The following is a 13,857-nucleotide window of genomic DNA, read 5'->3' as shown; positions in this document are numbered from 1 at the left end:
ATTTATTATGAATTCAGGAACAAAACCTACCACAGTCAAGCCAGAAGCAGGTTTGAATGTACTGTAGGTAGCCATGACAAGCTGGCAATGCTTTTTTTCTTTTACTTTAAAATTACAATTGTGCAACAGCATTTAAATAAATGATATAAAGGTTTTTCTCCACCAAATTGTTTTTAAGCTATACTAGCAATGTTCCAAACTCACTCTCTCTCTCTTGAGGAAAGCACGAAGCGCTTACCATCTGAAGGCATCATAATTTTATTGCCCTGAACATTCTTTTCCCCAAGAGACAAAACAGCTGTGACCTAGGCAATAAAATGATACAGTGTTAAGTTTAAAAAAAGACTGTGATAAGATTAAGTAATGCAGCTCATGATGCTGTATAAATAATGCTATTTGTTTTCAACTGGTTTTGGTGATGTAATGCAAGAGCATTACTGAGTTAGAACATTCTTAACATAGGAGTTAAGTACTCCTTACACCATTGTGGTTCTTTTGGCTTTGTTGTCTAAATTAAAAACATAAATAAATATAAAACTGTGGAATCATGTGAGAATCATTGCTGCATGTATATGCATGGGAGATAACAAGTAAATATACTGGTGTAATATGAATCATAGAGTAGCTTCATACTTGTGTGCAACAATGCATGCATGGTTACAGAAATCTGAAATTGCATCAAGTCAGACTGTCATTTCATCACAATGAATTTGCACAGTAAAAAAAACAAAAAAACAAAAAAACAAGCTGATTAGTATTTTCAGATAAAATGAGCACTCCTTCACAAGCCCCCAGTAAAAAACTACCGTTCATGGCAGACAAAGACAAATGGTTTGAAACGTTTTCTGGTTAACATACTGTAAATACACTTGCTCTGAACAATATTGATGCCAGTGGTCAACATTTGTCAAAGAGCATTTCATTTTCACTCCAATATAACTCTACTCAATCTCAAATGGTTGTTGCTATAGTATATAGCTTTCTAGTACCTTTTTAGTATACTAAACAGGGCTTGTGCGTAGCTTAAGTCGAAGGCCACTGCACTGTCTGTCTGAGGGAACTTCATGGAGTCTGACAGCCGATTCCAGTCCTAATCAAGACCTTATTATTGTACCAAATGCACAGATCTTCTTCAGCAATTCACCCAACCACTCAGGCAGCAATTGTTTCTCATTTTCTCTTATGCTGTATCTGTCTCTCTCTTTTACACTTGCTATCACCATTTCTTCTTTTCTGCCCTTCATCCAACAGCTGAGGAGGGAGGAGAAGGGAAGGCAATCGTGTCAGAAGAAATTTTCTGGAAACCTTGAGAGGACGGATGGCTCCCCATTAAGGTAATGAGGCACCGGGAATGGCTACGGCGGTTCCCTCATTTAGGCCATCTCAGCCCTGCCGCCTCCTCATGAGGATACACACCTAGCTCCATAATGGCCTACTCAGTCTTGCTTTTCTACCTCCTTTTCGCCTCTGCCTTCTTCAAATTCTACATGGCAGCCAGGAAGGAGTGAGGATGGGGGCTTAATGTTATGGTGCAATTCATTGCATGGATTCTAATCTATCTGAGCATATACAGACACAATGGGGAAATAACTGCACATGAGGACTAGGATTGCATTAGTGCAAGTCTGTGTTAAAGTATACCCTTTCTCCCAGAGGGCACATCTCAAAGATGATTCTTGTACCACTTTGGGAAGAATTAATTTAGCAATGCCACTACAAGACTGCCTGATTCGCAGTCTAACAGCAATCAGCAGCATCAAATGATCAGAATAGGATTTGTGTCATGTATGGCCTTGCCTGTTAAATACACCACATACAAGACTTCTGCACACTCGAGAGTGTAAAGTTACTGTATAGTACCACATTAATATAGAACACTGCTATATGAAACATTTTAGCAGTTATATACAAAACCTTTTTATTTAAACCGGTTTTATGTAGAACATTCAAAGTGCTATAAACAACCACATTTTCTTAACTTCCAAAATAATTTTTTTTTTTCTTGTTCTAAATGGATTTTTCCTTTTTTATACATCACATTTTTGTTGAGTTACTCATTTATTCATACTTTAATTACCATCTCCTGTTCATGATCAGGTTGGAATACTGGGTTTAATACTACTGTATCTACAATGATGCTTTCGGGTGAACCCAGTAGAAACCCATAAAAATATTGCAAGCACACGTGAAACTCCACACAGAAAGGAACTCTGGAGCTGTGAAGCAGCAATGCCACCCACTCATCACATTATAGTAAAAAACTTTGCTGATTAGTCATTTTGTCAGTTCTAAAGTAGGAGGATTTATTACTTTTTATCCATTGTATATAACAGGGTTATACAGAAAGAGAATTTAACCACTTTACTGACCTTTTGGAAGCAATGATGACTAACCATTATAATTTGAATAGCATAGATTATTAGAGATTCTTACATGCTAAAAACCATGTAAATATTTCTTTGAATTGTCACTGTTCTATATGTAACCCCTTGCTCTACCAAAGACTATATTCTGCATTGCATTTTGTTGCTTATGGGACTGTGTAGCCAAAAACCAGTCAGGGTGCCCATGCTGATGGAATGGAAGAGCAATGGCCTGGTTTATTAAATCACGTTTTCTTTTACACCATGTAGATGGCCGGGTGCATGTGCATCGCTTACCTGTGGAACACATGGCACCAGGATGCACTATGGGAAGAAGGCAAGCCCGCAGATGTGGTGTGCGATAGGCGATATTCTGCTGGGAAACCTTGGGTCCGGCCATCCATGTGGATGTTACTTTTACATGTATCACCTACCCAGGCATTGTTGCAAACCATGTCAACCCTTTCATGGAAGGCGAAAAAAAAAAGAGGCGAGAGCAAGACGAGTTTCTCAAAGTGGAAATATGCTCATTATTTCACTTTAGTTAAGTGTAAAGACTAAAGTTCTGTTCTACATTGTTGATAGTTTTCATACTTCAGCTGTGAAAGGAACATTTTTAAGAGCTCAACACAACAACAGAAGCCACTTTAGTTTTTGATTTTAAATATATTATTCAGCTTGTTTCATTATTTATTTCAGAAATCCTTGTGATATTCAGTTTGTGTTGGTCTGACTTTAATAAAATAGTGTTTAAAAATTACTTTGTGTTTAAGTCAGTTTTGTGTTTGTATAGACCATAACGCATAAAAGGGCATTAATGGAAACATTAAAGAAGGTTCTTTAAAAAAGTAACTAAAAAGTTACTTTTAACAGTAACGCATTACTTTTTGGTGTAAGTAATCAACAAAGTAACTCAGTTACTTTTTGAATGAAGTAACGAGTAACTGTAACTAGTTACTATTTTTCAGTAACGAGCACAACACTGTATATATATATATATATATATATGTGTGTGTGTGTGTGTGTGTGTGTGTGTGTGTGTGTGTGTGTGTGTGTGTTGTGTGTGTGGCAAAAACAAACAAAGAACAGCGGAATGCAAGAATAATGCTATGCACTACTTTGACTTATTATCTTTTATTTTATGACACAGTGCTGTGGTCAATGGGCAGTCATTATTTTAGTATAATGGCTACTGATTAATGACAGCTGTTTCACACCTAATCACACTGCAGGAAACGTAGCTCTCACTTTGTGCCAGGGTCTTTATCACCCTGTTGGGGCTTGTTCTGGAGAACTGTCAACATTTTGTTTGCGACACATTACGCATTACAAAACTGGGCACAGAAGGAAGTTGATAGTGATTTATTTTGTTTATCCATAAAATTTAGTATGAGAGTTTTTTTTAAATAATTTTACCAATAGACAAACTATGTTTTAATGGATTCTTCTTTTATCTAAAATTACATCTGCTCCATTGCCACATTTGTTGACAGTTATGTGGTTTAATGGTGGTTTGGGAAAGCTGGTATGAAATGGCTTATTTTGTGTAAAGTCACACTGCACACTGATACAGTGTTGCACAGTAACCATTACAGTATACCCACTCTGCCACCCACAGACCAACACAGTCAATAGTGATGAATGTCCTTTCCACAGTCTGCGAAGGACAGCAGGCAACATAGTGAAAATGAAACTTTACAATGACAGACCAGACTTAAGCTTCCCTTTCTGATTCTCTCTGAAAAGCAACCTCTTCCATAGATCAGAAATACGTTTCAGGGTGGCTGAGAATTGATCTGTTGTGGTGTGTATGTGGTGGCAGTGATGGGCTGTGGTCGCAATCTTTCAAATTCTATAGATTGCTTAAAGGCTGAGGAAACTAGCAAACTGGAAGAGGAGCAGGATCAGCACTTTAAGCTCTGACAGCAGAATCAGTGCTTTCTCTGAACTGGGAAACATTACTCAACTCAACAATTTATTAGGCTAGAATTTTATCTACCATAGCAAATAGTCCATTATGTATTGTATAAAACATATAGCTTTACGTGCAACGGTGAATATGTCCCTGCTTTAATGATCTAAACCTGATTTATTAAAATAAAATAGTCCTTTCTACACTGGACTAAATATTGCACCACCAATGCTGACCTCTTAAAAACAATTCATAATGAGATATATGAATATATATATATATATATATATATATATATATATATATATATATATATATATATATATATATATATATATATATATATATATTAGTCTAGTTAATTCTTTAATGTGCTTTCACATATACAACATGTACCGTTTTGAATCAAAACTTGCTGTGTATTTCTTCATTGATGCAGTTTATTAGCAGGTGTATATAGCATCATTGTACCAGTGTAGGACAATAGAGAGTGTCTGAGTGAGATGGTTCCAGTCCAGATTCAGGTGAACTCTAGTGCAGATCGATTAAAATAATAAAGACATTCAACCCTGAATTAGCCCAATTTAACCCTCTGAACATGCTGTGTATTGTGGGTTGTGGGCACCATTTTCTTCTGTAGATACATGCTATTAAACTGAGCTCCAAGGTACAACATAATCCAAATGATAGATCCAGCACTTCAGAAATGCAGTTTGTTCTGGATATTTGGACTGATGGCCAAGAATAAAAGAAGTGCGAGATGCATTGCAGATGAGTGGAATATAGTGACAGACACAACACTCACAGTGCTGAAAAAAAGTTTCAGGTAGAAGTAAAAGTTATTTTGACTTAGGCTTAATTAAAAGGTGTAACAGCACCTGGAAGCCAAAATCTGGAGGACAATTAAAGAAAAGTTAAATAAGATGTCAAAAAATAGTTCAGTGATAACCAAGATAACCTAGGACATCAAGCATGTTAGATAGGAAAACTGCAGGGTTTAATTTTGAAAGTGTCCTGGTTACTCTCAGTCAAAATTGCTATGGGCACTTCTAACAATGCCATGTTATAATAGCGGGAAGCGAACGCGGCATGTGTCCTCAAGAAGTGAACGGTCACAGCACACTAAGGAGTATACGACCTGTCCTCCTTTTACACAGCATTGTTCTTAATTAAATTGCTGGTCTAATTTGTCTTAATTTATGGATTGATGTTGTCTGGCTTTAATATTTAATGTTTCTTAAGTTAATGACATTAAATTCAAACAAGAGGTTCATTACATTTATGTGTGACTAAAACTGCACAAGATATTTAAACTCGACAATATAATTCTTACATTTATTTAATCTCAAAAGCACAAATGGGATATCATTTTTTTCCCCTCGAAATTTTAAGATTTGTACAAATATGTAGAACAATAAGACTCAGTGTTTTAAACAAGGTATTCATTATCTAATCATTTATTTAGCACCAAAACATTGTTCACCATGGTTTGTTTTATTTTGTCTCAACAGCTCTGACCTATGTGTTTATATAGCTGAAAAGTATGATTTCATTTCAAACCGATTTTTTTGTCCTTGAAATATGTGCAGAGCAAAACTAAACCAAGCCAAATAGTGAATTAGCCAAAATTATCAATTTTGCTTCGATATAAACTCCTAGGTGTAAAAGTGCCCTTAAGGATTAAATTTTGATCTGTAGGTTCAAGTGATCCAAAAATGGCACTGTTTAGATTGCAAAAGGAGGAAACCAGTAGGATGCAATTTCTTGGCTGGCCTACATTCAGGCTTTGAGTCTTATTATAGAGCAATAATATTTAGATTTTAACAGTGTGGGTGAAGCTGTGTGTCTCTTGGTGTGTGTATTTCAGAATAGTTACTGGGAATAATTTAAGTGTATAATGGATTTCTAAAAGAAATTAGATTTTATTTTGCATAATAATTAATGACTTATACAATATTCATAATACAATATTGCTTGCCCCTAATTCTGGGGTAGCAGTATATTTCATATGACTTAAGAACAAACAGGATGCTAGGCACCTCAAACATTTTTATTCAAATGTGGCTGAGAAATGTTAACGAATGTGTCTATATTATTCCTCGATCTCTGTGGAATTTAATAATTTTACAATTTTATAAATTTAACAATTGCAGTAATTTAACCACTCATATGGAGTTCCGCCCAGAGGCGGATGAAATGGCATCCAGTGTCACCCAGTTGAGGATGGGTTCCCTCGTTTACGGCTCCTCGCAAGGTCTCAGTGTTTTCTTGCCACTGTCACCATTGACTTCCTTACTAGGGACAAACTTATAGGCAATAAACTTCTACATCACAGCTTCAAAACCTTTATCTCTGTAAAGCTGCTTTGGGACAATGTCCATTGTTAAAAGCACGATACAAATAAAGCTGAATAGAATTGAATTAAATTGAATTGAATTGAACTGAACTTAGAAAAGACTTTTGATGCAAACTAATTAGGTGAAAACTAAGAAACAACTAAAAGTTAAGAAACCTGTAGTCTCATCAGCAAAAATGATGAGTCAGAATACAGAGAGGAGGTGCAACAGTTAACAGCCTGGTGTAGAGCCAACAACCTGTCTCTGAACGTTGACAAAACTAAAGAGATGTTTGTTGACTTTAAAAGAGCAGAGAGAGGCCATTCTTCACTGATCATCGATGGATCCTCTGTGGAGATCGTCAGGAGCACCAAATTCCTTGATGTTCATCCGGTGGAGAACTTCACAGGGTCACTAAACACCAGCTCAATCAGCAAGAAAGCCCAGTAGTATCTCTATTTCCTGAGAAGGCTGAGGAAAGCCAATCTCCCTCCCCCATCCTAACCACGTTCTACAGAGGTGCTATCGAGAGCATCCTGAGCAGCTGCATTACTGCCTGTTTTGGGCACAAGACCCTACAGAGAAGAGTGAGGATGGCTGAGAAGGTCATTGAAGTCTCTCTCTCCTCTATCACAAACATTTACACCGCACGCTCCTCAACACACAGAACTGAACTGTACAAAATTCACACACACTCACTTAACTGTGTGTTAATGAACTGTACAACCTTAACTGATCATTAATAACCTTAAAATTGTTCTGAAAAGAGAAATATGTAAAGGGAGATATGTAACATATAAAATATACAAATTGTTATCTTGATTCTGAGAAAGAAAACAGAAAAAAAAATATGGTGTACTGTTAAAGACAGTATCAATGCCCAATATCTACAGATTTTTTTTTTTTGTCATAGTTAGTATTGGTTCACACTATCTGCTTAAATGACAGGTTTATTTGACTCTTATCTATGTAAAATGTGATACAAAATTTGTTTTGTGTGTGACTAGATGTTAATCACTTTTATCAGGAAAAGGAAGCTTGACATTAGATATATATTTTGTACTCCTGATTGCAGCAAACAGGGTAAGATTGGAATCCGTGTATTAAAAAAACCATATGTCATATTTATACATATTATAAAACGTGAGCTAGAGCCATTAAAGAGATCATTCCCACAAATAATCATCAGGATACCTTGTTTTCATTTGAATGTAATTATCTTAACAATTAGTAGGGCGAGGAAGAGCCTGGACTACTGACCAGTAGCTCATGAGTTAAAGCTTTGTCAATGGAAAGCTGCCACTGCCTGGTTCCAGTGTAAGGCTCTAAACCTCACCCCAGCTTTCCCATTAACAGAGATATGCAAAGTAAAAGATTTTTCTCTCTTTTATTTCATTTGAAATCAGATAACAAAAATCTCTATTTTCCCTAATCCTGATCATCCAAAATGTGCTACATCAACTTGAATATTAATTATGGTCCTATTTGGAAAATTATAAAGATGTAAAGAGATTACTCTACAGTATATAAAGAAGTCTAAGTCTATCACTTTAAACAAGCAAGGTATTCAGTTTGTATGCATTTCACCTTAAAAGGCCACCATGATTATTTATTTTATCCTGAATACTAAAGCTAATCAATCGATCAGATTCAGTGAAATTTGTTGAAAAAAAACTATGTGGCTTTTCTGAAGGTCAGGCAACTAAAGTTCCAACTTTACCACATAAAAAAGCTGCAGCAGCACTACCCACCTGAGATGAAGCAGAAAACATTTCCACTTACCTGAACAGACTTTCTGGGAGGATGAAATTTCTCATTTGGAGTTGACAGCTTCTTGGTAATGGCTGGCTCCCTCACACACTGCTCCCGCTCCATTCTCTATGCACCAGCTTCCATCACAGACACACAGGAGATGTGCGGTATGTCAGCAGGAGTGAACTCGCCCTGCTGGCTACTGTACTTTCAGGCAAAGCATTAACTTAACTGGCTACTGCACAGAAAAAGCCTCATTTTACTCTCACACACTGCCTAAACATGAAGTCTAATGCAAAATAAACCCTTCTTCAAAGCAGGCTTCTTTTTTCAATGTAATGAGGTGCAAATAGATAAGAGATGGAGCGCATGTTAATCTGACAAGTAAACACAATGGGACAATTCTGCATTTAACACAAAGAGAATAATATTTTAAAAACAGCAAAAACCAATTTCCATTTACCTTCATTCAAATTTGAATGGATCTTTGTTTAGTTAAAGTAAACACTTGATTGTCTTCATATAACCAGGTAGAGAGTTCATTAATAAGTAGTTGAAAGAAATGCTTAGCAACTATTTAATAAAACAGCATTTGAATCAGCGTATTTTCACCATGTGACACACAACCTTGGTATCACTGCGGCACTGTGTTGTACAGGAGGCTGTAATAAATATTTATCTCCCAATACCAGTGCTGCATTTTCAAAAGGGATGATGGATTCCCCTGTCTGTGCCCACCTTTGAAAGCTTGGATCATGCATATTAAACACACATTTCCAAACAATTTTTAAACGTTGTCATCTTCAATGAAACATTCCATCAGGCATTTCAAAGGCATTTTCCCACATGGACTTGTGTAGGTGGCAGAATTTCTGCCAGGAGTGGAGAAAGCAAGCAGAAGACTTATGGGGAGAGTGGAAAACCTTGAACACAGTTAACAAACCTTATTTTAATAAAATAATAATAAAAATAAAAAAATCGAATTATCTTCCACATTTGTTTATAATAATAACATAAATTGGACATATAAAATGTGGATAAATAAATTGTGGAGAAGAAATGCAAATGAACATAACTGCCCTATCCTTTATCCATTCATTCTGGAGAAAAAAAATGAAAGATTAGCTATATCTAATCTATGCGCATCTGTATGTATTTTGGGCGAGTTATTGCGAATAAGATGGAGATATGCCAAGGCATATTGATCGGTACCATATCTCTGTAACGCTCCGAAATGGGCTGAACTGTTTGGGGCTCATTAATCTCGCCTGCTGACATGTGTGTGTGTTTCTGTGTAAGTGGCTCCCTGGCAGCTCCTCTCATTGGCATCAACTTAGACACTGTGGTGACCCTGCTGTAGGAGATGCCATGCAGAAATAAATGGAAATTGCCTCTTGCACCCGCTGTGGTTTGGCATGAAGTGAAACATGCTCTCTTGTTGTCTGCTTCATATGTCTGTTCACCTGCTTTCCTCAACGTGCACTGCTCCTGGCTAAGGAACAATCTTCAGAGAGAAATTTCTCACTACTGCCATGGATGTGCACAGGTTTAGGTGTGAGACATGTGAGATAATAGGCACTGAAGAGTCAGGTGATATTAGTTTATGCAGCAACCTATTCAATTTCCCTATGCTTCCGAACCCATCGGATTTGAGACATAATTAGCACTGTGGTACAATTTTTAAAGAGAGTTCACAACTATTCGCTTGAATTTCAACCCAGTTTTCTTATAATGTATTATATAGAATAATGCCTTCAAGGTAAAAGTGTAATTGAAGGACAATTCAAGCATCACAAAGTGAGTTCATGTTGGTGTCTGTTTACAGCATTAATGACAGTATACCAAATGCACACACTTCATGGCTGAAAAATACACTTTTAAGTTGCTTTCAGCATTGAGAATCAATTAAGATAAAAGAGCCATAGTGTTTGCAGTTACTTCAGATAAAATCAGTTCGCCACACATAAGTTGAGGGAGTAAAGAAAAATGACATCACTCACAGTTCTCTCCAAAGCTGAGCTGCAGCCCAAAACAGAACAAGAGAAAAAAAATCCAACAAATCTGTGCTGCTTAGAACATTGTCTGTAAATACAGTTTGATAGTTGTGTGTGCACACAAACAGCACACACAGTGATGAACATATTTAATATAATATTTTTTGAAGTATCAGTTTTGACTCCAAGACACAATTATCATTAGCTCATTTCAAAGTTGTCTAAAAGCTGCTAAATAAGAGCTGTCAGAATCCATCTGAAATAAAAACACAGACATCATTGTGGCATTAGATGTGTTACTAGAACTACAATACTGACACTATCTGCAACAGAATTTGGAATGATGAGCACCCTGTCATCACACGTTCATGTCAGAAGGCTCAAGAACAGTGTTTTCCAAGATGTGTTAAGCGTAATCATGCAATGAAGACATTAAAATTAAGGAACTGTAACTCACGGCTGTACATTTGGTCAATACTGGCATATGGTACATAAATCCAACCTGCTCTCACTGCTCATATCATTTGTCTAAGTGTGTCTGTCAGAGGGCAAGCGTTGATAATGATTATCGTCAGCTCCATCCTTATTACCATCAACACACCCCATTGCTCTGTATTGATTGCCTAAAACATGATCCGTCTGTGCTATGACATGGAAATAATTTTGATAAAGTATAGGATAGAGAAAGGCATAAACAGAGAGAGAGAGAGAGAGAGAGAGAGAGAGAGAGAGAGAGAGAGAGAGAGAGAGAGAGAGAGAGAGAGAGAGAGAGAGAGAGAGAAAGAAAAAGAGAGAGAACTGTATGGTTCAGCGCTAACAACAAGGACAAACAAACCAAGAACATAATGGCAGGAAGCCGGCTATGAAAAGGTCCCTTATGTTTGTAATGCAATCTTATAATTAGGACCAAATTCCATTAATGGAAGCCCATCTTCAGCAAAAATTCAGCTTCATTAGGATGGCTGGGGACACCACACATCTTGCCAGCATGCACACATACCAATTTCAACTCCGGTCCCAATTTCATTCTACTCTTCAAAATGCACACAGCACAGAGTAATTCATTTACTTTTTGCCTCTGCATCCCCCAAACAACCTAATTATAATGCTAATGTTAGGGCAGAAGCAGAAAATTGGGAAGGGAATAACAGTTGGAGACCAGCAAGGCTATGACTCCCTTCCTCCCAGAACCCCCCTGATGAAATCACCTAGGTAGCAGAAAGTGCCTGGTCAGCAGCAGGCTTGTGACCCTCAGCTGGAACTTGGAGGGGGAGGTGATACATGCACTCGCTTAACACCACTGCACACAACTAATGCCAGCCAAGGAGCTTTTTACTCCCAGGAGCAAGATGCACATATGAATAACTTCATCTTCATATGATCAAGACATCATTCACTAACACCAAGGGCCTCATTTATCATTGAGTAAGTACAACAAGTTCTAATTGCATATGTAGAAACTGGCAGTACGCATAGGGAAACTGGTATTTAATCACCATGCATAAACACAGCGATGTACAATGTATTTAGTAAATCTTACATTAGTTGCGAAAATCTAATTGCTCTGTCCATGCATGGCCATGCTCCTTTTTATAAAGAACCACACCAAATAACCATACATGGTAGATGACTTCTTTTTAAAAAATTATAGTGCTCGTGGCACTGCTTGTTTTGGACATGGAGCGTGTCAAAATTTCAAAAATGTTTATCCTCACCAACAATGAAAATCAACAAAAATGTTGAACAATGTGAAAGCACATAAGGCTGCCTACAGACGATCAGAGGAAAAACATACTTGTGCCATTGTTCCCAGGGGAGTACATACATGCCTGTAGATTTGCCCCAAAAGCACTCAAAGACATTTAGAAGATATAACACTCAAAGCCAACTTAGACCATATTTTATGCTAAACTTTTATTTAACAAATGAAAACAAGCTTATATGTGTGATGCAGCAATGACTATTTAAAAAATAAATAAATAAATTAATAAATAAATATAAATAAATAAATAAAAAATGACCAAAGCCAAAAGGTTTTATGTTGAAACATACAGGAAGGAGTAGAGCTACATTTTCAAATGCATCTTGATGACATAGCACTTCTCCAACTTCATGGTGAAAACACTGATCATTATGTTGCGCCCACTTTTGCAGTGAGCAAAGAGGAAAATCCTGATCATCTGTAGGCGGCCTACGACATGTCATTATTCACACTGTAGAGCATCGGGAATTGCCAGACCTGTCTCCAATTTCTCACTAAAATGTGCCTGTGGCTAAAAATCTTAAAGCAGAGATTAACTAAACTTGCAAAAGAAATTGACTGATGAGCCAATCATCAATCTCAACAAAAAAAGGTTCCTGCACTTCTTAAAAACTACATTCCTCTTTGTGCAAATGTCTGCCAGCAAACTTTCAATTAATCAGAATGACTACGTGTCAATCTTTAATACACTTTTGGTAATATTTCGTCTGTCTCACTGCTCTGCATCTTGTTGTTAAAACCAAAATCAATAATTATACTTTCAGTTATGCTGATATGACTGATAATAAGTAGGGTGGAGTGCCTCCTAATCAATGAATCCATTTTTTATTACCATTATGGGTTTTACACTACACTATTTGCAGTTTATCCATAGCAACCACAACATATCATTTGATATACTCTATATTTACATGTAAGCAAGAGGTTACAGCATATGGCTCTAAAATTAGCTAAATATTAATGTACACATTGAAATAATAAGTCTAATGTGTGAATTGATAATCTACAATTATCATTTTCATTTGTACAGAATTAATCATGACCATTCCAAGACATAGTAGGAGTTGTTCAGTTCCTCAATTCCCTCACATGTTCATTTTCTAGTCACTACAATAGAACAAAATAAAAGATTAAGTGGTGTTGAACTACATTTTCAGGATCATGTCTGGCCACTTCTGAACATCTGTCCTACCGTCTTAAACTTCTTTACCCAAATTAATTAATGTAATGCTTACCTACAGTATCTGATACAGCACCATATATCTTTTTTCACACTTTTTTCAGGTGAGAACAGATTCAGAGATACATGTTATTAAGTGTGTAATTTTTCTGCTATAGGTTATGACATGAAATTACTATTTTTGCATGTGTGAAAAAAGTTATTTACTGTACCAAAACATATCACCAGCCTACTAATCACACGTGCAAAGTCAAATCCTGTTTGCCAATTGGCTCCTTGCTCCATGCACTTTACAGAAGGCACTTTGTACAGCTCACTTGTATAGGCATGAATCAGTGATGAAATATTTTGCCACTGCGTTTTAGCTCAACACTACTGTAAGTTAACAGTTTGTCTAAATTGACTTGATTTTAAAACAAACCTACTAGGTAGTTTTAACAGCTGCACATATATCAAGAAATTGATCTGAAAACAATGCCAGGTAACACTTGTTGTTTTGTACAATGCAATACAAGTTCCAGGAAATCGAGCTTACAAGTGCATTTACATATGTTCACT

General features: G+C 36.6%; 1 protein-coding gene across 3 annotated transcripts in view; it reads right to left on the bottom strand.

The window, feature by feature from the left end:
- The window catches only part of iftap (intraflagellar transport associated protein), a 130,623-nt gene that overhangs the window by 67,533 nt on the left and 49,233 nt on the right, over positions 1-13,857 (bottom strand). The window contains exon 6 of one of the 3 annotated variants that reach the window (XM_083547599.1): positions 7,506-8,500. The exons of 1 other annotated variant lie outside the window; for it this stretch is intronic. Coding sequence is in view for 1 of the 2 variants with exons in the window: in XM_083547595.1 (XP_083403721.1) it covers positions 8,425-8,500 (76 nt within the window). In the remaining variant the exon portion in view is untranslated. Of the gene's footprint in view, positions 1-7,505; positions 8,501-13,857 lie in introns of those variants that run through there. One more of the 3 variants, XM_083547595.1, reaches the window with a different exon arrangement.

The sequence above is a fragment of the Silurus aristotelis genome, assembly GCF_946808225.1.
Source record: "Silurus aristotelis genome assembly, chromosome: 7".
NCBI classification, from domain to species: Eukaryota; Metazoa; Chordata; class Actinopteri; order Siluriformes; family Siluridae; genus Silurus; species Silurus aristotelis.
The sequence above is the reverse complement of the archived record's forward strand: the minus strand, read 5'-3'. Positions and strand labels throughout refer to the sequence as shown.